Source organism: Tiliqua scincoides, chromosome 3 (assembly GCF_035046505.1).
Source record: "Tiliqua scincoides isolate rTilSci1 chromosome 3, rTilSci1.hap2, whole genome shotgun sequence".
Classification (NCBI taxonomy): Eukaryota; Metazoa; Chordata; class Lepidosauria; order Squamata; family Scincidae; genus Tiliqua; species Tiliqua scincoides.
This window is the reverse complement of record NC_089823.1, coordinates 78921129-78948940: the sequence shown is the minus strand read 5'-3', so window position 1 is coordinate 78948940 and position 27812 is coordinate 78921129. Positions and strand designations below refer to the sequence as shown.

Here is a 27812-nt window from a genome sequence, read left to right as displayed (position 1 = left end):
ATATTTCTCCTTAGCGTTGTAGGAAAGCTGTTTGCCCGAGTTGCACTGAAGAGGCTCCAGGTACTTGCAGAGAACGTCTATTCAGAATCGCAGTGCGGATTTCGAGCCAACAGGTCCACCACCGATATGGTATTCTCCCTTAGACAGCTGCAGGACAAATGCAGAGAATGACAGCCACTCTTTATAGCCTTCATAGATCTCACAAAGGCTTTTGACCTGGTCAGCAGTGACGGCCTCTTCAAGATTCTTCCCAAGATCAGATGTCCACCCAGGCTGCTCAGCATCATCAGGTCTTTCCACAAGGACATGAAGGGCACTGTAGTCTTTGATGGCTCCACATCAGACCCCTTTGACATCTGAAGTGGAGTGAAGCAGGGCTGTGTTCTCGCGCCAACCTGGTTTGAGATTTTCTTTGCTGTCCTGCTGAAGCAGGCCTTTGGAACTGCAACAGAAGGCATCTATCTCCGGAACAGATCAGACGGAAAGCTCTTTAATCTCTTGTCATGAATATGTACAGTTTAGGCCTACTAGCATCTAAAGCCTGAACCAAACTAACCAGTAACAGAGAAGTGGCTTGCAGTTCCTAGCTGCAAGGATGTGAGTAACAACAGCCAATGGAATTAACAACTCAGTGGAAGGTGATAATGTAGCACCTAAGCAGACAGACAGGTGCCCATCAAGGAGAGAATGCAGCTGTAGATCTCCAGTGGGGAGGGGGAGAACTAAGAGGACTAGCATCCAGCCCCACTTTGGGAAGATTCTGTCCCCAAGAGCTTCTGATTGGACAGTTTAAATGAGTACAGAGTCACCTCAGTCCTGTTAGCCTGAGAAGTATAAGAACAAAGCCCAAGGGGTGTGTCTGGTCTTTTGCCTCTATTTGGTGGAAAAGGTTGTGGGCACAACATCCTGGAGAGAGAGCCTGTCCGCCAGGGCCATGTAGCCTCATAGATAACCTGGAGGACAGATCTACAAAAGAACGTTGACCCAGGTGAGAGTTAGGGAATAATAGAGATAGCCAGTTAGCTTTGTTATTTTAATGCTGAGATGTTTCCTAGAAGTTTTATGCCTCTAGCATTTGCTGCCTTTTGTAACTTTATGTAACCCTATGTATTTAATAAAGTAAAAATCCTTTTACTAAGTTGTTTCATTGTCTGTTGGGGGAAAAGGTTCAGAATCCTGCCTAGCCGTTCAGCAAGCTACCAAATATTCATTGAGGACTAGTAACTTGAGGACTGAGGTTTTAATTAAAGAAAGTGCTCAGTGCCTGCAAGGGATAGAATTAAGCCTAGGGGGTCTCAGTGTCCCTGGACTGAGACACTGGCACTTACAGGGTGGTGGCAGTACTACCAAACGGGTCCTTGAGGGCTCTAGGGTTCGAGAACCAAGAACTCTGAGCACCCCAAAACCCTGGGAGGGTACGACGTGTACGACACCTCTTCAGACTGAGAGCAAAGTCCAAAGTCCAGCTGAAATGTCTGCGTGACTTCCTCTTTGCCAATGATGCAGCTGTCACTACCCACTCTGCCGAAGATCTCCAGCAGCTCATGAACTGTTTTAGCAAGGCCTGCCAAGACTTTGGACTGACAATCAGCCTGAAGAAAACACAGGTCATGATTCAGGATGTGGACTCACCTCCCTGCATTACAATCTCTGCGCATGAACTGGAGGTTGTCCTTGACTTTGTGTACCTTGGCTCAACGATCTCTCTCCCGATACCGAGCTAAACAGACGCATCGGCAAAGCAGCTACCACATTTTCCAGACTTGCAAAGAGAGTCTGGTCCAACAAGAAGCCGACGGAACATACCAAGATCCAGGTCTACAGAGCTTGCGTCATGAGTACACTTCTGTACTGCAGTGAGTCATGGACTCTTTGCTCACAACAGGAAACTGAACGCTTTCCACATGCACTGCCTCCAATGTATCCTCGGTATCACCTGGCAGGACAAAGTTCCAAACAACATAGTCCTGGAAAGAGCTGGAATCCCCAGCATGTATACACTGCTGAAACAGAGACGCCTGCGTTGGCTTGGTCACGTTGTGAAAATGGGCGATGGTCGGATTACAAAGGATCTCCTCTATGGAGAACTTGTGCAAGGAAAGCACCCTACGGGTAGACCACAGCTGCATTACAAGGACATCTGCAAGAGGGATCTGAAGGCCTTAGGAGTGGACCTCAACAAGTGGGAAACCCTGGCCTCTGAGCGGCCTGCTTGGAGGCAGGCTGTGCAACATGGCCTTTCCCAGTTTGAAGAGACACTTGGCCAACAGTCTGAGGCTAAGAGGCAAAGAAGGAAGGCCCATAGCCAGGGAGACAGACCAGGGACAGACTGCACTTGCTCCCAGTGTGGAAGGGATTGTCACACCCAAATCGGCCTTTTCAGACACACTAGACACTGTGCCAGAACCACCATTCAGAGCACGATAACATAGTCTTTCGAGACTGAAGGTTGCCAACAAACAAGGAAGGTAAGTAGCTGTTGCTATTCTCAGCCTTTACTTGGGATTATTTCATGCAGAAGAGATTCCACGTTTTTCCAGCCAGTGGGAATTGTTGATTCTGCCCTTCTTATCAAACTAGATCTGAGGACAAAATGGAAAGGAAGTCAAATGGTTTAAATAATGTAAGGCTTTTTATTTATGTTTTATTGGCTGTGCTGTCCCAACGTTGAATACTCTACAAAATTGCTGCATGAGAAATCATTTCTACTCAGACATTTTAACGGCTTAAAAAGTAGCCTGGGGGTGGGAGGGGGGAGAGGATTAAACCTTGCTGTTTTTATCTGCATTCACAACTCATTTCAAGAGGGATATTAATTTTTTGTGGAAATTCCAGTCTTCCTGTCCCACTCGCTGGGTTGCAGGTCCCAGCTGTAGGTGGTTTCTATTGAACTTTGGAATCCATTGAAGTGTTTTATTTTGATTGTAACTGGGAAAGAGATCATGGTAGATATACTCTAAGCCAGAGCACAGTTTGGGTGGTCTTGTGGCTGAAAAGGAGGTATAAGTATGGCTCTAAATAATCCTGATGTGCACTGTTAAAAACTTAGAAGATGACTTCCCACCAAGTCATAACTCCTGTGGTCAAGAAGATTTATAAAAGCAGTCTGAAGAGCAAAAAGATCTGTCAGCTATGTCAGAGCTCCCCTCCTCTTTGCTCCATTATTTTCTCTTCTGCTGAAGATGTAGGTCTTACTGTACTTCACCCTTTACCGTTCTCTCTGCTGCACTTGTCCCACATATAGAGTATTCATTGATTTGATTTCTCTCCCAGCTTTCAAGGCATATGGATTTCCAAGCTGGTGTATACAAAATAATAAAATATAAATTAGACTAGGCTTCTTCCAACCACATCCTCTTCCCCCCCCCTCCCAGTTCTCATTCGGTTGCTCTGGCTGTTCATAGCTCCTTCCAGCCTATCGCTATCTCCCAGCTACTTGGTTTTGTGTGGTCAGCTGTCTTTTCTGTCTTCTTAAAACTGCCTGCCTTTTTGCTGTATAATGGCAGGGAGAGTCAGGTGCTACAGCTACTAAACAAAGCTGTGCCTGTGTGCTCCTTACTTCCTTTTCACCAGGACTGCAGGTTTTCAAGGTGAAGAACCAGGTGCAACAGCAATGACTTAATCAGTGCCAAATTGCTAGGACAAAGCAGCAGGCTCCTGATGGCTCACTGTATGCCATGACTATCACCAGTACTAAGAATTCAGTTGTCAGCCCAGGCAGGTCAGCTATGTGACCCTCAATCTGTGCCTGGCACCACAACTCTATACAGATGCAGACTTTGTTGTATAATCCAGAAATTACCCTACCTTCAGTTGCATACCCTAGTAATCTTTTAATGCATTCTGTGGTATGTGGGACCCCTTTCAGTCTAATCAAAACCCCTGTGCATGTATGCACTATGAAACAGTCTTGTTTTAGAGGGGCAGTGCAGCTTTGCCATCATGACCACTGCAGATCCACAAGCAAGGCTTAATCCTTGAGTTGCACTGAGGATGCCAGAGTGTCTGGCCCTAGCTTAGGTGATACAATGGACTGGGCAGGAAAAGGAGAGCAAACTGCTCACACCTGTCCAATGATCAGTCCATTTACTTGACCTAACTGTGGCCATAGGGGCAGTTCAAGGGGCTTACCTCCCCCCCCCCAGGGGTTTTCCAGCTTGAGATTAGCTAGTGAGAAGGGTAGCATCTGGACACAAATTCCCAAATCCCACAAAGAAGCTGACTAGTTTGACACCACACTCCTTCTGTTCCAGCTAGTACAAGTTAACTTGTTGCTTGAGGTTTCTCCCCTCCCAGACCGGAAGTGAAATGCACTGAAACAGCACTCTAGGAAAGGCTAATTGTTAGACAGTTGGGTGAGGTTTTGTGGTTTCATTTACTCTCTAGATGCAACTGATTGCCTATTTTTCTCATCAACTCAATTTTTACAAGATGTCTGTCTTATTTAATCCAGAGAGAATTACTGACTCTTGTTGCCCTGACAAGAGAGTTCCGGGTGAACACTTCACAGGGCAACTGTGGGTGCAGAGAAGAGGACCAGCCAGATCAGTTAACTTTCTAGATAACTCTCCAAGCAACCAGCTTCCGTGCTAATGGAACCCCAGAAACTGGGCATCCCTCAATATGGGAGGTGCAATGGGGAGAATGGCCTCATTTTGTGTCTATACCCTTCCTGGAAAGGGGACTACACTTTTTTGAATGGCTCATGTTTGCCCATAAGATGCCTGAGGGCACGCTCAAGTATGTGAGCTGGAGAGTCTTGCCCCTCTCCTATCATCTCTCAGTGAGACACACAATCTCCCACATCACCACAAAGCCACTTATGCTAACATCAATTGGAACAATTTGGATTTAAGCCTGTGTATGAACTTGTGTGGTTCGTGGGTGGATGTCAAATTGTATAGTTCCTCTCTGCGATTTTAGTTTTATCAGCCCAGATTTAGAGCGCCTGTAGTAACACTGCCAGAGGTTCTGACCAGGAGATTTCCCTGCATCTGTCCCAAGGTTAATATTAACAGCTTAGGCCCTGAGCCATTCCAATTCTTTTGTCACAAATCAAAACATTCCAATCACTTCTACTATGGAAGCAAAGATGGTTCATGAAGGGATTTGAAAGTGTGGGGGGGGGGAAGCTTAGGGCAGCAAACTGTGCTTTTAAACATTACAAAATAGGTGACAATATATGATGCAGTTTATATATATATATACTACTAGAGTAACCTATAGCAAAAACATCTTTAATGGGTGGCCTTGACAAAACAACTCTTTAACCTAAGGTTAAATTAATAGGGATGATGAATGACATCAAATTTGAAATGTTTAAAAACCGGTCTTATAAAGCTGGGGTGCCCAAACCCTGGTTCAGGGGCCACTTGTGGCCCTCAAGGACTACCAATCCAGCCCACAGACAGCCCTCAGTCACTAATGAACCTCTGGAGATTTGCTGGAACCTGTGCTGGCCCAACGCAACTGCTTTCAGCATTAGAGTGACTGTTCAACCTCTCATGTGAGCTGTGGGACAAGGGCTCCCTCCATTGCTTGCTGTTTCACAGCAGCAGCAGTGAATAAAAGGCCAGCCTTGCTTTGTGCAAGGCCTTTTATAGGCCTTGAGCTATTGCAAGACTTTCATTCATTCATATAAGTTCCAACTCTAATACATTCATTTATGTAAGGTTGCTCTGCCGTAAGTCGTTTAAATATAGTGATGTGTGAGCTACCCCTCCCCTCTTCTGTAAGCTTTTTACAGTCTAGTGTAAGCCTTTTGTTCACATTGTAGAGGAAAAGAGGCTAGGAGCTTGTTCCTTGCCTCTGTGCATTGGAGCACACATCCAGTGTGGTTTTTTGCTTTTGAAAGTGCGAATGGGAGGAGGGTTTTATTTGGCAGGTAAGAGATTTAAAGCCTCTCTGGAAGCCATGCTTTCTGTTGAAGCATTCCTCTGCTGAAGAAGCTGTTGAAGCTCTCTGAAGAAGCATTCTTTTACCATCCCATCTCAGCCTGAGGGCTTGAGGGCAGGTAAGATGTGAACCTGAAACCTTATTTGCATAGCAGGAAGCTCACCTTGCCCTATCTGACAAAGCAGCTCTGGCCACCCAGTCAGTTTTCTTAAACTGTTCCAAGTCTGTACAGCTATCTAGACTACACTGGCATAGCACGAGTGTCTGCCTTGTCCTGCCCTGGTATTGAAAGGGCTTCATGCCATGCGTGGTGCAGATGCAGCTCTGTAGTAAAATGGTCACCTGGACCCACTTCCCTCCACCCAAGTTTTGGAAAGCCTGCAGCCACTAGAATTCCAGAGTTGCTGCTACTAAGAATATCTATATACCACTTTTCAACAATAGCAGCAGTTCACACAATGGTTTAGAGAGGTGGGGCAGGCAAGGAGAACTCCTCTGGGAGGACCTGCAGCTAGTGTCCCAACTTGGAGTGCCAGAGGCTGCTCCTGGTCAATTGTAACACTGTGTGATGATGGAGGAGAAGGGCTGCAGAGTGAAAATGAGGGGCAAGGCACTCTGCACATGTTCAGAGGAGGCCGTTTAGCCATCCATCACTCATTTTTGTGAGGGTTTGCAGAGGTGGGGAAGGCAAGGAGAATTCCTTGGGGGGGGGCTTAGCTGGTGTCCCAACTTGGAGTGCCAAACAGCTGAATGAAGAAGCAGCTCCTGGCCAGACCTAACGTGTCATGATGGAACAGCCTGCAGGAGTGAAAAAGCAGGGCAAGGCATTCTGCACATGTTCAGAGGAGGCCCTGTTTAGTCAGCCATCACTCATTTTTGTAGGGGTTTGCAGAGGTGGGGAAGGCAAGGAGAATTCCTCTGGGTGAGCCCTTAGGAGGAGGAGAAGGGCTGCAGCGTGAACAGGGCGAGGCAGTCTGCACATGTTCAGAGGCCACGTTTAGCCACTCACTTTAGTGGGAGCAGCCTCAGAGAGGAGCTTCCCCGCAGGGTGAGGAAGCCCAGGTGAGTCTCCACCCCCTGCGCTGCAGCCGCCGCCGCCGCCTCCTCCTCCGGCCGGCCGAGCGAGTGCGTGCTGGAGGCTGCGGAGCGGGAGCGCCGTGCGGGCACGTGCCCCGGGGAAGCCTCCCGCGCGCCCTCCCCTTGGAGCGCGGCTGTCGCCAGCCCGCGCTCGGCTGTGCTGCCGCAGAAGGCGCGAGGAGGCTCCTGCTTCACCTCCTCCCTCCGCGCGCCGGAGGGGCAGAGCCAGAGCCAGCCCCGCTCCGCACCGCCGCCGGACCCAGCGCTGCACCTTCTTCGCCACTGCAGCAGCAGCCTCGTCCTCCTCCGGCTGCGGGGCGCTCCCCCTCCATGGAGCCGCCGGGAGTCGCCGCAGCGCCGGCAGCCGCAGCCTCAGCCGCGGCGCCCCTCTTCTTCCTGGCCGGCAGCGAGCAGCAGTGCTACGCCGAGCTCTTCGCGCTGTGCTGCGGCGGCCAGGCGGCGCCCGAGGCGGCCCCCGCCGCTGGGGGCAGCAAAGTGGCGGAGCTGTTCAGGGCCTCGCAGCTCCCCGCCGAGACGCTTCACCAGGCAAGTGGGCAGCGCAGCGGCAGCAGCACGCCCGGCCAGGGATTCCACTCGGGTGGCTCATGTCAGTCACCCCCTCCCCGCTGAAAAGAGGCTTTGGGGGCATGTGCAGAGTTCTTTTCTGCTTCAGCACCTCCCCACTGAGTCTTTTCATAGCAAGTTTGGGGTGAGGCTTGCAAAGTCAGCGGAAGGGGGAGGGTGGCCTCTCGCAAGGCTTGAACTCTTTGCAGATCAGGTGCGGAAGGGGGAAGAAGGGCTGGCAGCCCAATCCTGTGCATGTCTGCTTGGGAGTAAGTCCCATTGTAGTCAATGGGGCTCACTCCCAGGAAGCTGTGGATAGGACTGCAGCCTTGAGCCCAATCCTATGCATGCCTACGCTGAAGTAAGTCCCATTGTAGTCAATGGGGCTTACTCCCAGGAAAGTGTGGAGAGGATTGCAGCCTGAGTTGGCCAGTGGACATTACTTCACTTACAAGGGTGATGAGCTGGGCCAGGCACTTTTCTTAACTATTTCTCTTCCTCCCGCTCTTCCTTGAGAATAAGCGTTGTTGCAACAAGGGCAGGAAGTTCGTTTTGTTCTTAAAATCCATATGCTCTGCCTTATCCTTTCATTAGTGGCTTGTTTTCTACCTCCTGTGAATCCAAGGACTGGTGGTATCTAAACCTTGATCTCAGCCAGATTACAGGCCTCTTCAGTAGTGTACGCAGTTGTCCAAATGTGTTTATGGGTGCTGAAAGCTTGCAAAAGTGTATATATGTGTATCGAATTTATATGTATTTGTTTTGTTTTTACCTTTTAACATGTCAAAAAAAAAAACAACACAAAACAATTCTGAGCCTTTGACTTCATTTGCTTGGTGTTAGTATAGGTCCAGGTCGTTAATTTGGCCTTTGTTGGAGGTACTCCCTTTGAAATGTCCCATTGAAGACTACACAAGCGTAGTTCCCATTAGTGCTGCATCACTACAGCTTGTAAAGTATTTCCAAATTCTGTTAAACGAAATTCTGCGCTGTTCTGTACACCATTTTTGATTCTTGAATGCTCTCTATTAGGTAGTGTGAGTCTAGTGTACCAGAACTGCTACTTTTTCTCCCCCGGGGAGACTGTCATGGCAGAGAGCCTTAGCTTTATGCTGTCTCATCATCCCACTTCCTTTTATTTTCTCTGAAGCCCACAGAGGAAAGCAAAAACAAATGAAAACTAGAGTAATAGTTGCAGCTGCACCAACATCCTGAACATCGTTGATTGTTTTGTTGTATACCTCCTCTGCTACCAGCTGCAAAAATGCTGGAGCTGTTTTATTTCTTCAGGAGTTTGAGTCTTTTTGGCAAGCATATACCTCACTCTCAGAATTCAGCCATGAGCGGAACATCACTCTTTTAAAAATTCATTTTAAGTTCTGCGCTAACAATAGTATGCTTATGGTCGCCATTTCACCTTCAGGATGTGAATCTCTTCATAGTGGAAGATAGATATTTGCACTTGTGGTATCAAATGGTTATTTGGAGATGAATTCAAGATTGAAAACCTCTGGGATAGAAGGGAAATATTATTCATGCATACCATTCTAGTTACAAGCTAGAGTAGAAGGGTTCAGTTTTTACATTTGGTTTGAGGGTTGGAGTTGTTTGCCCTGATCCAGGGAGCTTTGAATATAGTAATAAGTTTGGCACCTGTTGCTTTTATTCCCATTGAGACCTCCTTGCCTCTTCTGCCAAACCTCAAAATAATCAGAGCTGTTAAAAAGATGAAAAAGGAGTGTGCCCGGACAGCATTTTAATTGCTCCATTCCCAGTCTTCTCAATTCCCCATAAGCAAGAGATGTACATGGGAAAGAATGAATTCAGCAGAGGATGCTGTCCTGGCATCGGTTATACAGGTAACTTCCATTGGTTTGGATTTATGTATAATCCATATATTAGCTGCAGATGCAAATAGGAACAGTGGATGTACAAGCCAGCTGCTGTGGATAGGAGGTTGAGAATCCAGTCATTAACTTTTGTGCATGTTACTTTCTGGCTGCAAACACATTTCTGCAGCATGATTGCAGCAAAGACATTGGGCAGAGTGAGGGGGGAGACTGGTATATTCTTAGATCCATGAATGATACTTCTGAATCGAATTGCGTATCTACCTGAACTGTCCTGAATACACTCTGTAAAATATATGCCGCTCTTGTATGTGCAGATGTATTGCAAGACTGATTACACGTCGGCAGCTATCTGTGCATTTTTTTTCCTTGGGAAAGGCTTAATACTTGCGAAATTGTACTGGATTAGCACATAGTTACTAAGAATAGCCTGAAATGCAGAGCAAAGCAGAAAAATTGTAGTTCATATGTAAGAATTCAAGGAATGATCTTCGAAGCACTTGTTGCACATCAAGCAGAACTATTTGAATGAAAGCTGGGAGGCAGGTAAATGTAGTCAATGCTTAAAGACAGTAATTGTCTGTTTCCCTAGAAACTGCCTGGTGTCAATTGCTTGCTTCTGCACCAGTATGGGTGCTGGTTATTCTTTGTTTTGCTTTCTGAGATGCTTCTTGTACTGTGTTATCTATGATGACACCTGTCTATTCAGAGAATTGCAAAGGGTGGACTTCATTCCTAGAAACCATTTTTTCCTTTTATTGGACCCCCTTCCTATAGTTAATAACATAAAGAAAAGTGTACTTCTAAATGTATGGGTAGCTGGGTTTATATTGTTTCTAAGGTGCTGCCTCTACAGAAGTGGTGTGTTTGATCCTTTGTGAACCCAGCTTCAGACCCATCATGCGCTAGCTAGTTATAAAATCTTCATAAGCTAATTATGTGAAGATGGTTGCAGTAATATATGTTTGCTTGTCCTAAGTTGGAAATAAATCTATTCGTGGGATGATTTACAGCAGGCAAAGCTATCTATAAAAAAGGATTTGGTGCTTGAGAGAACTTTGAACTTGCTGTCCTTCTGCCATAATACATCCTTATCCCTTTTGGGACATGGAGCCATTGAATTACTTTATTGACAGCCCAATCCTATCCACACTTTCCTGTGAGTAAGCCCCATTGACTCTATGGGACTTACTTCTGAGTAGGCATGCATAGGCTAAGGCTCCCAGTCTATAAACTGCTGTGTGAACTTTTTTTATTGAAAAGCAATACGTAAATGTTAATAATAATCAGTAATGCAGGTTTGATTCAAGATATGCAGACTACAACAGTTAGATGAGCATGAAAGATGACTGCATCTTAGAATTTGAACTTGGGTAGTCATGCCCTGAGGCCTGTGATGGTTCAGACAAGCCATAGCCTCAAAGCACTGATGGTATTGGGAGTCCTTATGGAATTGAACTGAAAAGCTACTCCCTGTTGACTGGATGCTTTTGAAGAGTATGATTTTGCAGTAGAACATAGCTTTTTGGAAATCCTCCTTGTGCTTTCTCAGTAACGGATCAAGTTTTTTTGTGTGTGTGTTTTTAATACAGTCTATTTCATGAGAATATAGAAGTTCTTCCAATTTCACATTTCTCCACAGATTATTACAGCTTCATAATTCATGCTCTGTTTTCTCTGTCATGCTTGCAGCAGTCAGTCTCAAAATGAGTGGGTAGTATAACCTGATACTGTGGGGGGGGGGAGCACGGGTAATCCAGTAGTCTTGTATAAGTTAATGGGCATCTATACATTTTTTTCATGCTTTGCTTTATGGAAAAAAAGTTAACAGTTTTTTGTCAATAGAACATGCTGGCAGTGTGAAGTGATAGTATTGCATGGATCATTGCCACTGGCAGGAGGAAATCCCAATTTGAGTAAGGCTGCCAGCTGGTGTTAATAGACAGCTTGTTTATGTTGAAATAAATCTGCCAGTTGAAGATTTTTACTTTTAAAATGTTTCCTCATTGGCACCTACAATATGAACCAAGTTTTTCAGCTGCTTGTTTCGACCATGCAAGAAATCTTTGTTTAAATAGCATGCCCATAATTCGGAGGTATTTCTTTGAGAAATCAGGAAAAGGATTCTAGTTCTATGTCTTTTAATAATAATAATAATACAGGTATTTCTATACCGCCTTTCTTGGTCCTCAGATTTCTCCTTAGACTTTATTCAAGGTAGTTTACATAGGCAGGCAAATTTAAATCCCCGTAGGGATTTTTACAATTTGAAAGAAGGTTTCTATCTTTCAAGAAACCACAACATTCAGATATTTCTTTCTTGATCTGGTCGCACATTCTGGCCTCCATCCTCCCACGCTCAGAGCAGATGGAATAGCTCGGCTCAGCTTGTCAGCTGCTTCAAGGTCGCACAGTGCCGGTGGCCTCGAACTGGCGACCTTCGCCTTTGACCTTCAGTGGACAGTCTTTTCCACTGTACTTGGTGATCCTATAGTGGCCTGCCATCATGGCAGTTCTAATGTCCTTAAAATTCATGACTGTTAGGATGATGACCAAGGAAATACATAATTGCCTTGTCTAGAATATGAACTTGTATAATGAGCCTGGCAAAGTTTTTTTAAAAAAAAACTTTGCATTATATGATGTTTTAGAAGCCTTTCTGGTAGTAGTCCCAAGATATAAACAAGTAACTACAAAATCATACATGCATTTTTCAAGCTCTTTTAATGATTACCCATTTCAGTTAATGTGAACTTAACAAGTTGTACTTTTCCTGCTTTAAATGCCCCAGGTAACTGCTCTACCTAATGTAGGAAAAAGTACTCCCCATTTGCCTATACTGAGTGCTCGTCTAATTTTATAATGACATGGCTTGTAACGGTTTTGACATTGTGTTGTCCACCTTCTTGCATTATGTTCCCACCACTTCAGTACATTTCCTTTACAATCTCCCTTTTCTGGTTTCCAGTGAAACTGAGATGGTTTGGAGAAAGTTTGGTCAATTCTAGGGATGTCAATTTGAATTTAAAAAAATTACATCTTGCACCAATGTTAAATAATTACAGTGAAACTGACACTTCCTTTCTGGTGACCCTATCATTTTCCCTGGAGAGGATAAAGGAAGGGTGGGAGATTAGTGTGGATGAAAAGAATGGTGCTGCAGAGGCTCATGATCCTGGAAAAAAGGCTGAATTTTATTAGTAGTGTCCAAAGAGGAAGTTCCCTAAAAGGAAGAAATATTAAATGTGTAAAAAAAAAAACCCTCAAAAATATTGTACAAATCCTTGGAAATAATGGTTTATGGAAGAATAAAAATGTGCTACAGACAGAATGCTGTTCACTGGTGACAAAAAATTTGGAAAGGCTTGAATTGCAATTATAAATCCTGCATGGCTAAAAACTAATTTAAGAATTCAGGCATGTTTCAAAACTACATTTCTATCTTTTACACATGCAGGCCAACAACAGGTGACGGGCTCCAAAATGCTTCAGATGACACTGAAATTGGTCCTGTTCTTAACCGTTTATTAACCCAAGCCAATATAAAAGAAGCAACAAAAACTAAGGGCGCAATCCTAACCAAGTCTACTCAGAAGTAAGTCCTATTTTGTTCAGTGGGGCTTACTCTCAGGAAAGTGTGGTTAGGATTGCAGCCTAAAAGTCATAATCTTCACAGATATTTTAACACCACAATTATAACTTTGAGACTTGATTCATCTCCCTCAATGATGAGTTGGTTAACTTGGAATGATAAGCTGAAGGTGCATAATTACAGGCCACTTTCCTCTTGGGGGGAAAAAAGTCAGATCTGCTTGGTTAGAGCTGGGGTCTCTAAACTTTTCAGCTGAAGGGCCACATCAAATATCTGGCGCAGTGTCGAGGGCAGGAAAAAAAATTAAATATAAAATGTAAATAAATACTTTAGAGATGGAACTTAGATGAATGAATAAATGAATGGGCTCAAATGTCCAGGACTTCTCCAAGCACCCAGAAATAAAGCATTTCTTAAATATAAGTATAAATAAAGAAATAAAGCAGGACTCCCATTTCCCCATCCCACAAGCACAACTCTGGTTGTGTTTGGTCAACTGGGCCAGAGGCTCTCAGGGGATCAGAGGCTGGCTGCAGGCCAGATAGAGGCTTGCCGCAGGCCACATCTGGCCCCCGGGCCGGGGTTTGGAAATCCCTAAGTTAGAGCAAAGAGTAAACATTAGCTGATGCGGGTTAGTTTTGTCTCTCAGTGATATTTCATTATCCATCAGGGCATGTTTCTCAAAATTTCATTAGAAGCTTTAGCTTCACCACAAGGCAGGATAGTGTGTTGGATAGACTGCTAGTCTGATTTGATCTGATAGCTAACCTCTCCAGGAATGCTGAGGTATGAATTTTTTTTCTAAAGCTGTATATAGAACAAGCCTATCACCTGCATCAGCTTGATACCATCAGGCTTACATTCACTGAAGCTTCTTGCAAGGCTGATATTGAATGCATTAATTGCCGCTCAACAGGTGGTGACCGTGGCTGTTTTTTCTTTTTGTTGTGGCCTGTTTGTGACTTGTCTTTTAAAGGACTGCGAGCAAGCAGAACATCCGTTGTCATAGTGTGATCCAGCACCATCTTGGGAAGACACACAGACTTTATCAAAGGAGATTTTATTTATGCTATGTTTTAAAAGCATATATTTATGCAATGTTTTATGCAATCTTTCCTGATAAGGCAGGGGTGTCCAAAGTTTTTGGCAGGAGGGCCACATCGTCTCTCTGACACTGTGTCGGGGCTGGGGTGGGGGAAAGAATTAATTTACATTTAAAATTTGAATAAATTTACATAAGTTTATATAAATGAATATATTAAAGATGAACTTATATGAATGAATGAAGATCTTGCAATAGCTCAAGGCTTATAAAAGGCCTTGCACAAAGCAAGACTGGCCTTTCCTTTGCTGCCGCTACTGCATCACAGACGTGAAACAACAAGCAGTGGAGGGAGCCCTTATCCCACAGCTCACGCGAGAGGTCAAACAGTCGTCCTCACGCTGAGAGCAGTTGCGTCAGGCCAGTGTGGGCTCCAACAAATCTCTGGAGGGCCAGAGGCTCATTGGAGACTGGGGGGTCCCTGAGGGCTGCATTGAGAGGCCTCGAGGGCCGCGTGGCCCCACGGCCGGGGTTTGGGCCCCCCTGTGATAAGGAGTGGATGTATTTTATCTTGCTTACTACTACTGAAGAGTCTTGATCGAATGGGTAACCAAAAGTATATGAATTGTTATGTCTGTGATTGTTGGTCACTAGTGCCTACAAAATTCTGAAAACAATTATTCTATAATGGGATGTTTGATAGTGATAGGCTCCATCCCATTACAAACAGTTATGATGTCACAATCAATGTTGTGTTGTCAGTTGCACACAGGGAACAAGAGTTCCCCAAATGTGCCATATAATGAAGCTGTCACCTGCTCCAAGCCTAATTACCTACTCTACAGGCACTTACTTACCCTGTGCATTGCTGCTCTGTCTTCCACCAGGATGCTCTAGGTATATGCTCAGGATGCTCTAGCAGTAGCAAACTGTAGAGGGAGTTCTGTAAGGTAAATAAATACAGTGGTGGTCAGGGGGGCCAAAACCTCAGGCACTATGCCTGTGGGCCTTGCTGGGGCAGCAGTGCTGTTTCTGTCTGCCCTCCTGAGTCATTACATTTCAGGCAAAGCCCCATGCTGCATCCCCAAGCACTCTGAAGGCCTTCTGAGGTCCCCAGAACACTCTTAAACAGTACTTCTGGTATTTTTCAGAAAACCTGAACTACTGTTTAATGGAGATCTGGAGGGCTCCGAAGACTTTCAGAGAGCTCAGGAATGTCATATGAGCTACTTACCCTCATATGAGAGGGTAAGTAACCTCTGGGGGGTATGGTGTGTTGCGGGGGAGGGTGTAGCTTGTTCCAGTCCTGTGCGGCACAAGGGCCAGGTCTGCAGCTAATAATAATAATAATAATAAAACTTTATTTTTATCCCGCCCTTCTCCCTAACGGGACCCAGGGTGGCTCTAAGTAAATATGGGAAGGAGATGGGAGGGTCACTTAGCTAACTTTTCATTAAGCAGCCCACTTAGCCAGCATATCTCCATCGGTTGTAGAGAGATGCTGGTTAAACTAGTTTTCCAGCTTTTTAAATTGCTGTGAATGTGTTTTTTACTATACCTCTGTAAAATTATTTTTAATTCTGTAGGGATGCAACAAGTTATATAGTGAATAACAGTTCACTATAAATGTGAGACATTTATGCTTTTTCCATCACTGGAAGCAAAATTCTTGATATTGTATTGTGATATATGGTTTGTTACCAGCAGTGCTTTTTAAATGCATGTAACATGTGCACACAAGGGAAAAACTGTTGCGTGCAGGAATCCTGTGTGTATGTTCTGGTGGTGAATGGAAAATGGGAACAAGGGTGAAAGGTACACAAAAGGATTTATTTTGGTGATTTAAACCAAGGAGAATCAGAACTGGGATGGCACTGAATTTACTCACTTGCACCTTAATCTACACAGTGGAAAGCAATACCTACCATTCACTGAATATGGGGGCATAGGAAGATTAAATAGGTTTCCTAGAGGAATCTGGGGTAAGGCAAAGAATGTGTTGTGGTCCAGAAGATAAGAGAAAGAGGGGAAAGTGGGAGAGATTAGAGGGGAGAAAAAAGAATCCTATGGTTCAGACTCTTGCTGGAGAGTGGCTGTAGCCAAATTGGGGACATCAGACAAGAGGTGGGCTGTGAAAGCACTGGGTGGGGGAGCTAGTTTCTCCCACCAGACACCCTTAACTGACATCTCAAGTCTCCAAAAGGAGATTAACTGGCATTGGAATTCTCCTTGTTTTCAGAGTGCTTGAAGGATCGGTTAAGGGGGTTTGTCGGAAAGGTCTGAGGTCTGGGTGTGTTGCATTGGAGGAGCCACAGCTGCAAAAGAGCCAAGCCAAGCAAATCTCCCTGAGTCAAAGCAGAATCTCTCAGATGGAAAACTGCCCCACCAAAGTAGTGGACCAGCCCTTGCTGGCTCAATAGCTTTAGTTGCACTGGGAAAGAGGTTGGAAAGGAAAAGGAGGAGCGCGGTGTTGGCTGGCATGGTAGTCTTTGGGATGGCACTTGGAATGGAGGTGACTTAACACAGCAGTAGTGGGTTAACAATCCATGGGCAGCAAAGTAGGTTATGGAATGGAGTGAGAAGCAATAGAACCAAAAATATGAGGCTCTGGAGCTCAGAATTTTTATAGATTTTTTTCCCCACCAAATCCTATGGGGTGAACTAATCCAAGGATCCACTTGCTTACAGAGGTTCCCTGCTGGGTTCTTCCCATGCCTTTCATCCACAATTGAAGATGAGGTGTCTAGTTTGGAGTGCTCTTGGCTCATAAACATGACTCTTCAGTTGGATTCCAGTCATAGAGTTGGAAAGAAAAATTGGAATTGGTAATCATTCTTTTGTTTTGCTAAGGTGAGGAGCACTTAGTCAGTGGCCACAGTCACAAGGTTTGAAATCTGGTGTTCCAATAGAATTTGGAGGTTCCATTTGAATTTGGAACTGTGAAAACTCTGTTTCAGTGTAAGGAGTAAACAAGTTTCCATTTTTAATTTGGAGTACCTCATGGCTCAGTTAAATCAGTTAGGAAGGGGAGTGGGAGTGCGCACAGCATCAAGTGTAGAACTAAAAAATATAGAATATTGACCATGTGACAGAGTGGAAAGTCAGATTATGTTGGACAGTGTTGCTGCACAAGGAAGAGGACTATAGCTTAGAAGTGTAGCACAAGCTTTGCACACAGAAAGGCTCAGGGTTCAGTTCGTGGTGGGTTCAGTTCGTGGTGTGTCGTAGTGAGATTAACTGATCTCACTAAAAACAGTAAAGGGCTGACTGAGGACCTACAACCATTGGAAGGTCAATCTGACCTACATCTGAAGTCCCAGTATACAGTAACAGAGAACTGCAAAAACTTTTAAAACCTCACACATGCACTAGCGCATACTCCCCACCACCACATTATTTTTGCTGCCTCTGCCTCTTTTTCTTTGCCTGCCAGTTTGCTTTGAAAAGCAGCTGGGTGGGCAAGGAGAGGGAAGAGATGTGGTGGTACTGAACCCCCTCCACCCCCTCCTTACCCTGAGTCTGTTGTTGCCTCTTACTCCTGCCAACCCTCTTGGAAACAATGGGACGAGCATGCAGGGAATGCCCATCCTGTTTGTTTCAACAGGACCAGGCAGAGTAAGAGGGAGGTGGTGGCACCAGACTGATTGTAAAAAGAACATGGAGGGGCTCCAGTTCCTTCTCCTTTTTGCTTGCCTAGCATTCTTGCTGGGATGGAATGTGAGGAGGAGGAAGAGCCAAGCAATCTTGTGAAAACAAGCCTACAAAACAGGACTGTAGTGCTGCTGCTTCTTGTTGTCCTGGTAGAAGAGGTGGGCTGCTGCCGCCTCAGTCCTCTTACTCATACTCAGGCGAGTGGTGGGCAGATGTGTGGGTGGGGCACTCCTTGTCATTTGTCCCTCCTGCCCAGCTGGCCTCTTGAAACAGGCGTGTCAGTCAACCTTGTGGCTCAAGCAGCCCTGACAGTGAGTGGACCCTCTTGGTCACCACAACCTAGCACCAGCACTGGCTAGAAAAGACCCTTACCATGGAGAGCCACTGCTCCACAGAGCAAATCCTACTGGGCTGGAGAACAACCAGTGGTCTGACAGCGCAAGGCAGTTTGTTGACAATCTATATCTGTGTTAGGATTATCCTTGTCTCTCAGACAACAGGAAATTCAGATAGGTTATCTTGCTTTTCTTCTCTGTTCCTAATGGGTTAATTTATCTTTATGGTGATTTGTCACTATGGTTAGTGCACATTCCTGTTGCCATTAGAACACTGTCTAAATAATTTTTGAAATCTGTTCACATTATTTCAAAGTAGGGCACTTCAAGAAGAATGTCAGCGATTTTGTTGTGTGTGTTTGTTTTTGGGCTCCAGCACCTATGTCAGCATTAAAGCAGTTTTAAACGACAGGGAGAAATGAGGTTCTGTCAGCTACAGTGTATGAATTTTGAGATTTGTGCATGTGGGTAGTCGCAGCTTGACTGAGGCAAACTGTTCACTAGAAATCTGCTCTTGTAGAGGAGTAAGTATGTTTTAAACAATTTCAGAAAAGCATTGTGTGTGTCTGTGTGTTTAATAAAAAGAATGCTCTTTTATAGTGACTTGTAGGTTGGGTGGAAAAGGTTATTTGCACCCAATTTACTCAGGAAGGGCAATTCCAGACAAATTGAAACCTTAGGGAGAATTTTCCTTTTTCTCCTGTTGTATTTTCTCACCACTGAGCAAAAGTTGGTACTTTTGATGCCATTAGCAGAAGAAAAGGATTTGCTTGTTAAATACCTCTGTCCACTTAACCACCACCTCTTTTGTTATGGTTAGTCTAAAAATTGCCAGTGCAAATGCTGTGAAAGTTTATGTAAAAATTTATATGCTTATGAGACTGGAATCTTCAAGTATTTTGGGTTATTCTCCCAATAATTCTTCTTTGGTTTTATTATAGCCTACACTCAGTTCCTAGGAGCTCTGCTACACTAAGAAAAAGGTTACCACAGTGGAGGATTTTCCTTGCCTCTCTGTTCTCCTTTTAGTTGCAGAACACACCAGGGACACTCACATTGTAGAGTCTGCAACCCAACTGAGGAGAAGTTCAACCCCAGAACTGAGGAAAGACTGGTGTTCTGAAATTAAAAATAAACTAAATAACTGTAGTCTGGTGCAAACTCTTGTGTATGCCTAATTGGTTCAGGTTTTCTATGCGGTGCTACACACGTAGGGGCCCACTCTCACCAGAGTTAATGCCATATCGATCAGTTGCAGTGTTAGTCTTTTGCAATAAAAAATAAGAGACCTGTGAGTCATCTTTACAGTCTTGATGATGGCGTTTTGCACCTCCTATGGGTCAAGTACACATGTGACCAATTCTTTAAAATGCCATTTATACTGAAAAATAAGTGATGGAAGAACACATAGGTGATTTAGGCTGCAATCCTAACCACACTTTCCTGAGAGTAAGCGCCTTGAACAAAATAGGACTTACTTCTGAGTAGACCTGGTTAGGACTGTGCCCATAATCTGGAACCAAGATTCTTAAAGCTTTTTTTTTTTTTACCAGTCTGACAAATAGGGCTTTCCCCCCACAGTTTAATTTTGATTTTTACTACCATATTTTATTATATTAAAATGTTTTCTTAACTCAGTTTTTAGTGTACACTGAAGTAGCCTTCTTACATTTCTTGAGTGATGGGCTTGTCCAATCAATTATTTTGCATCTAGCTATTCACAAACAGATGGAAGTAGGTGTGCGGGTGCATTGAGGGTCTGCATCTTCAGTGCGGAAAACTTCATTGGAAATGGTTGCAATATTCAAATCTGTTTTTCAACTGCATGAATTGGAATGTTAACTAAAGTGCCTTTGGGCATGAATGCTAGTCAGAAGAAAGACTAAAAACAGTCTTGGTGGGTCCAGTACAGACTGCAGTCTCTCAAATTCTAGTGCAGTTTTTTCATTATTGGCTATATTACGTATGCTCACAGCATCTCTCCATACTCCAGCAATGGGATAATGTGTGTTCAATGTCTGTGTCACCTGAGGTTGCTGTTCATATGCACTATCTGGGATGAATGAGTTTACCTAAATCAACACAGATTCTTAAAAGCAGGTCAAATGAGTGGATTTGGAACTGTTGTTTATTAAGGTTGTTACTGGGCAAAATAATAGATGTATTAAAGTGAATGGTACCACACATCTAACTATACAACTTAAAATGTATGCCTGTTGGGTGCCCAGGCTGGGAGGGAGGTTAGGTTTCAGTGGCAGAGGTTGCAGCTGTCTCTGCTCCCTCCTGGACCTAATTCTGACCTCCCTCTGCCATTTCCTCCCACTCCCTGCCTGCCCCACCGCCATGTCCCAAGAAGTCTTACAGCCAGCTGATGCTGGAGGAGCACTGTCTGGCTATCTACATAGCGCTGAGGCCCAGCACCAACAGCCCCTCCTCCCCGGGTGCCGTAGAAGCATGTTTGCAGCACCCAGTGCCAGCACTAGGGCCTTTGAGGATTGGGCCCTCAGTCTCACTGAACACAGTAGGGCTTAATTCTGAGTAAATATGCGTGTGATTGTGCTGTTGAGTATTGAATCTAATATGAAATATTGAGTCTGCAAAAGAGAGAGAGAGAAAAGAATGCAGGTCCAGCCTAGTTATACACAATTTTTTATACATGGATTTGACTCAACACAAATGGCCCCTGCAAATGAGAAGGAATGTGCTGATCCCTGGCGAAGGGGAAATTGCATCCCTTTAAAATCAGTTTAAAAAACTGAACAGTCCTTTAACAATAGCCTCCTTTAATGAGAAAGAGAGAGAGGGCAGCTGGCTGACAATCCATCAATCCTTCTCTCTCCAGGCGAACCCTCCCTTCCCCCTGAACAAAGAAAAGTGATAGCTTTGCATTGATGAAGGGAGGGGCTAAGTGAAGCTCCTTTGTAAGCTCTTGGAGGACAACTGATTGATGGATTGTCTTCTTAATGACTCTTATCTTACATCACAAAGATCAGCAAGGCTGTTTTTAAATCACTGGAGCAAAGCAACTTTGTTTTTTAAATTGATTTGCTATAGTTCATTTTTTTGCCATCCACATGAGTGCTTGGAAGGAACCCAGAGAAGAATTAGTCTCAACCCTTAGTTAAGAATGAATGTGCTTCAGAAAATCAAAAATAGAATGAACGGTGGCTCACATTTTCCATAGCCATAATTTTGACATCTCAGTGAATCAGGAAGCATCAATCTTTGAAATCATACTTATTTCCTTTTCTGCATTCTATTTTAGGAATGCTAACAACTGCTGTCCTTCATTATTTTTAAATTATTGAAATGTGTGGATATGTGAAGGATTATAATTTGTTTTACAATCCAAATTGTTTTATTGATAGCATGATATTCTGTAGTCTTTTTAAGGATGTCACTACAGTACTTTCAAACCCTGGAAAAGAAATTTGTCAGTGCAGTCTCCCTGGGCTGCTTCAGTGGTTTTTACCCAGAGCTTTCAAAGAGAAGATCTTTCCAACACCAAGCCAGTAATGGGAACACAAAGTTATTCAAGTTGGTGAATTAATTTTTTCCTCTTACTCTGTTTAATACCAGTGGATAGGATCTAAAGAGTAGTATATGGAGCACTGTGTGTGCACACTGGGCCTTTAGAATTCTTTTCTACCGTGGGCATTATCCACTAAAATAACTGCGCCAGAAGATTGTGAGTCTCTTCTAAGGAGAGATTCAGACAGTGCAGTACAAACAGATGCAACTTGAAGTGAAAATTGTCAAAACTTCTTGCTTGTGTGTATGGAGGCTTTTTGTGGTTTGTTTTTCTGGGCTTTTTTGTGCAGAGTGGAGGAGACAAAGGGTGGGAGGAGGAGGAGGTGAATGCCAGGCCAGAGGAAAGGTGGGCCCAGAGAGAGAGAGAGAGAGAGAAGACAGGAATTGTGATTGGAGCAGGGCTTAGGGACAAAGAAACCAGCAAAGAGAAACAGGACACAATAGAGAAGGCCAAAAGGAACAGTGTAAAAGAGAGAGGCCTGAAAGGAAGAGGCTGAAGGAGGAAAGGAGCAGTGGCCAACCAGCTTTGGGAGGTCCTACTGAGGGCTGAGTTCAGCTGCCTGGTCCCCTGAGAGGGCAACCACTCCAGCAGGGGGAGCAAGAGGAGCCCTTGGACTGGTATGTGTCCCAAGGGATCCTACAGAGGGGCCAAAGGACTTTTGGGCTAGGATAATTCGCCTCACCAACAAGAACCTACAGTTTCTTTGCCTCACCCTTCTGATGCCCCTCTGATGTACATCTGAACAGCTAATGTAACCTGGGTTTTCTCCAGTCCTGCTATATCTGAGTTGTAAACGAAAGACCACTCTGAGAACATATGACTTCCTCTCTTAGTTAGTGAACCATGTCCTTCCCTTGCCCCAAAGATGTAGAGCTCCCCCCTTGAGATGAGGAGGGTGGCAAGGCTTACGTTACAGTCCCCTAGAACAGCAGGTGCCAAATCCCAGTCCATGGGTCGGATTTGGCACCTGCAAAGAAACCTTCTGTTCTGTGCGGCACCATCTTATATTTCAATCAGATCATCTCAGAAAGTCATGCCAGGCAGCTGCTTCCTCTTCCCATTGCCCCAGCAGGCTCTATGCCCAGATTTCCAAGTAGAAGCGGCTGGCCAGAGCAACTTTGTGATTGGATTGTGAAAAGATCAAACAAAGATCAACTTTGTGATGGTTGGACTGAAGGATAAGACAATTGGACCTTCACATTTGGTGTTTTGTATTGGGAATTCTGAAGGTACCTATAAGGATATTGAGATGACAGATGCTAGCAATATGCCTTTTCTGCTTTGATCTTGGTTTCTCTAGCTACTCTAGTTACTCAGTTACTCTAGTTACTCAAAGGGCCTGTTTATGCACTTTCAACACATTTCCCATCTATGAAGTGCCTGTTTGTGTGCTCTTAGGGTATCAACATATGAGAATTGAACAGTTCAACCATATACCCTGAATATCTGAGAAATGTGTTCCTAGCAGATGCTTGTATACCACTGGTGGTGTGTGGTGATTACCTGCAGAGCAGGTAATCCTGTTCTGTAAGAGCAGAGGGAGGCAATGGTTTTTAGCTCTCCATTGATTTCAGTGGAACTTTTTATCTTGCATAGCATCTTCTTTTCCCAGCATAATGTTACTCTGCCATTGGGGGAGCTGGTTCAGCATGTGAGTAGGTACACACACAGACACATGCCCGCAACCTGGCTGACCAATTTTTGGCCGTTCTGTTGGTGTAATCGCAGTGCTTTGCAAGCATTGATCCCTGAAGCTGGCATTATTTATTGGAGTCCGTTTGCTCAAGGGGACGGTGGGTATCGCATCCTCCTTTAGCCAGAATAAATTAAGAACAGGATGGTGCTATCAACTGGTTAAGCACAAGCATGAAATTCCATTTCCAGTATTGAAAACAGTTTGATCTTTTCACGTGGAGAAGGCAGCTCACAAATTACTAAGAAAGTTGATATACTTTTCTTAAAGAGCATAGTTGAGTCATGTGCTCACTCATCTTTTCCCTGTTCAGCTTTCATCTTTTGTTGAAACATTTTGACAAGTATCACTTGTCATAAATTCTTCATTTAAGAATAAAAGCCACCTGTGTTCCACTTGCTCTGGATAGTGTTTTGTTTTTTTTTAAAGTTATTTTTCATTGAAAGTGCTCTGGCATGTGAGTACTGTGCTTGCTTCAGTGTATGTCAGGAACAAAGGCTGCAGTCCCGCATACATAATTATCTTGGAGTAAGGGCCCAATCCTGAACTCTCCCAGTGCTGGTGCTGAGCCCTAGTGCTGGCACTGCATGCACATTTATGGCACTTGGAGAGTAGGAAGCGCTGTTGCTAGGCCCACACCTGTCAGGTGCCGGCAGGAAGTGAATGCTCTGCTGCTGGGGGTAAGTGAAACCTCCTGGCAGCGGTGGGGGGAGCAGGGGGAGGATGGAACAAGAGCAGGGTGGGGGGAGGAACTGGGGCAGGAGGGACTGGCGGAGTCCTGTTGCACCAGATCCTGAACTCTGTATCAGGGCCGGAAGGCCTGACACAGAGGCTCTCGCATCTGCACTGCCAAAATAGCTGGTGCAGATGCAAGAAATCCCATTGCTGGGGCCGAGGCTTAATTTGGAGGAAGGGGACGAAAGTTCCCTTCCCCTAAGGAGACTCCCAGCAGCTTCCCAGTGCCTGCTGGATACAGCAGTAGCCACTTTGGCAGCACTGCTCCAGTGGGTGATGGGAAGCATAGGATGGGCTGTAAGTCTCATTGAACTTAAAGGGACATACTTCTGAGTAAATATGAATAGAATTGTGCTGTTAATTTTTAAAACGAGCATTGAGGTGTAAACCTTTCTAAGATTTGTGTCCTCTGAAGTGGAAGCTCTTGGCTTCTAATCCCTGGTGTAATTTTGAATAATCGAAGAGCATGCATCAGATCAATGCTGATACCTCTCATCTACTTCTGCACCCTACAAAGTGCTTACAGTTGTCCAGTTGAGCAGGTGAATCGTGCCATTTTGATGACTTAGATTGAAATCAATAAGCAAGCTAAACAGCTCTTGACACTTCAGATTGTGTGAACATTTGTTGTTTTCTACTTGTGTACTAGGTGTGTGCATGTTATTGCATGCTAAAGTGTTCTAGTGCTATTAAGCTCTCACATATTTTATATCCAAATGGTGTGATTGTGCTGTACTACTATCTCTTTCTTTTGGACCTGGAATGGTCAACTTCTGTATTTTGGGGCTGTTCCATTTTCCAGACAGTCACCTGGAACCCTAGAATTGTTGTTATAAGTGTTTAGTGGAAAAAGTCCTTGCAACATCCCATACCCCGACTCCCTAATGAGATTGTTTCCAACTTACAATCAGGGCCAGCTTGTCCATGCAGCGACTAGAAGCGACTGCATTGGTGGCAAATTGTGAGGGGTCCCAGGGGGTGGTGGACAAGAGTGCCTTTCACCCCGAGTCTGCTGCTGCCTCCCTCCAGTCGCCACTGCTGTGTCCTAAGTTAGGTTAATCATGACTAAGCCTTACTGAAAGATTCGCAGTGGTTTACAAATTAAGCAAAACAACAATTTATAAAAATGCAGATAAAGCAACAAGCAGTAAAATCACAAACTAGCACAGGGGTGCTGAACAAAAGGCCTGGAGGCCAGATGTGACCTGTGGAACTTCTTTATCCAGCCCTCAGGCTCTCTTATCAGCTCCTGAGCAGTACTGAGTAAGATATGGGTTCTCCCATATCTTGAAAATATGATCAAGATTTGCATATTTTCTCTTCCTTTTTTGCAGCCAACTTCCTCAGTGAGGAAAAGTGCTCATTTCTGGTCATGACCTTCTTAGTGACATCACTTCCAGTCCTCTGCAGGCATCATGAATACTATTTCGCCCTCTGTATGAAACGACACCCCTGGGCTAGCAACTGAAACACCAATATCTAAACAACATTATTTAGGGTGAAAATGCCTTCTTTCAAAAGAAATTAAATAATTTTCCGTTCAAGACTGCTAGTGTGAAGGGAATATTCTTCATTACTTTGGATGTTGTGGTTGGATGTCATGTGTTTTAATGTTTTGTTGCACTATTTTTTTATGGTGTTTTGATTATTGCACTTTATATGTACCAAAAGGAGTCAGTACGTGTTCCTCTTTACTGGGTTAGACAAACAACAAGCGAAGGTTACTTGGAGTTCTGCCAGGATCACAGCACTCTTGACAGACCTGATGTAATGCAGGGAAAGCTCATTTAGCCTTTGTGGCCTGATAACTGATCACTGAGCAGTATTAAACCTTGCAAGAGACTTTTTGCATCAGCACATGGTGGTGGTGTACAGAAACAGAGGCATGCGTAGGACAAACTGTTTGCTCACTATGTTTACCTGCTCAAAAAATGGAAGTATAATTCTGTAGTTTGCAAACAATCACAAAGAAAAAAATTCTTTAGAATCTAAATACTGAAAGTAGAGCTGCTGGATTGAACCTGTCTGGCCTGGTGTCCTTTCTCTCACAGGTCCACAAGCAGGGGTTGAAGTCATGTCCTTCTCCTGATGGTAATCCCCGGCAACTAGTATTCATCAGCCTCTGAACCTGCAGGTAGCATGTGTATATATTGATATGCATATATATCTGTAGAGGGACAGCAGGCATATATTTTGAAGTACATCTTATGCTGTTGCAAGTTTTGTGCAGGTGTTGCATATGTGTTCTATGTGGTAAAATGTCTTGCTGCCCCAGTAATTTTTCTAGGTCTCATATTTGTACTTTGCCTTAGGTCAGATACTGTTTTAGGTGAAAGTGTTTTCTTAAGGGCCTTAAAATTAGACCGTCTCAGCCAGGTGAAGGAACTGTTGATAGGGAAACCCTCAGACACAGGAGAGACCACTAGTTCCATTGTTAATACATTGTTTCTTATTGGGAGAAAATGTTTTAAGGCAATTATTCAACCTTAGCTGAATCCAGATTTTTCTTGTAAAATCTTGTAAAAGCAAAATCTTATATGGAATTCTGTGGAAATTTGAATTCGAGGAGGTTCTAGAAAAAGAGAGGGGCTTGGGAAAACTGTGTGGGTGCCTTTCTGAAGGAAAACAAGAGTGACCAAAAGGGACATTCATCGGGAATTCCATCGACTACACAGTAAGTGAAGGATTAAGGAAAGAGGGATGTTTTCCATTCCTTAGTTTATTTTCTTTTTTGCTCAGGTGATATTTATGTGAGTGCTGGCTTATTTTTGCAACTATTCACATATTAAAACAGCATAAAACATCTTCCCCCTCCCCTCAAATCACAACACCCTAAAAACAGTTGCCGAAACTGGTCTGAGGATTGGGGAGGGGGGGTATGTTGACCTCTTCACAGGAACTTACCAATGCACTGTTGGCTTTTATGAAACTCTCTGGAAGCCTGTGGAAAGATTTCTCTTCAGAGCTTACTTTAGGCCTGAAAGAATTTGTGTGCATTTTCAAGGCAGTAAAGATGTGTTCCAACTATCTGTGCTGTATTCAAAAGCTGTGTCTTGTCTTCACCTTTAGAATGTATAAAAGATGTAGTACATAACTTTAAAAGAAAATGCCGCCAGTATGCAGGTGCAGCTCCTCACATTTTTAAAGGAAATATACCGTCCTTTAATTCTTTGACCTTAGCCCATTCAAGTTTTAACTTGTAATATGTTGCGTAAATCCAACAGAACAATGGAACAGCTGGTAAATGTTTCCAGATTTATTTTAGTTCCCAATCAAGGAAAAGATCATGACCGTTTCCAGCAGTTTCTCTCCTGTAGTCACATGCTGCTTGCCCCTAAGACTAACCTTGGATGCAGTCCAGAAACAATACTCCTGATTTTATTATCACAAGCCAACTTTAAAGGATTGTAGCAGAAAATGTTGGAAAAATTGTGCCATATTAGATCTTCTGTAATGACACGGAGTGTTCATAACACTTGCTTCATTTTTTTTCTTTATAAAAATGGGAATTTTTAGGCTCTCTTTGAAAAATGAACAATAAGCTAAAGCTCATATTGAAAAGGGGGTTTGTGCTGCTTTCATTGCCTGTCAAACTGGATCCTGGCTGTGGAAATCACTTGTGTATGTTTCATGTTTAAAGGAGTGATGTTAAAAAAGACACGTTTTATTTTCCTGTCCAAATTTTATCTTATAAATTTAATCTCTCAAGAGTTTAATTTTATCTTGAAAGCTATTGAAAATATTATCCCCTGGGGCCTAGGGATAAGAATAGGCCCTCAGTTTGGCTGTACTTGTTATAAGAGGCGATTAAACAGCCACCTGGTAGATGGGACTCATTAGCCTGGG

General features: G+C 44.0%; 1 protein-coding gene across 1 annotated transcript in view; it reads left to right on the top strand.

Moving 5' to 3' along the window:
* Positions 1–7145: 7145 nt before the first annotated feature.
* The window catches only part of REPS2 (RALBP1 associated Eps domain containing 2), a 96350-nt gene continuing 75683 nt past the window's right edge, over positions 7146–27812 (top strand). Inside the window, exon 1 of the mRNA XM_066622206.1 lies at positions 7146–7518. Within this exon, the coding sequence (XP_066478303.1) occupies positions 7303–7518 (216 nt within the window). The 5' untranslated portion in view covers positions 7146–7302. The remainder of the gene's footprint in view (positions 7519–27812) is intronic.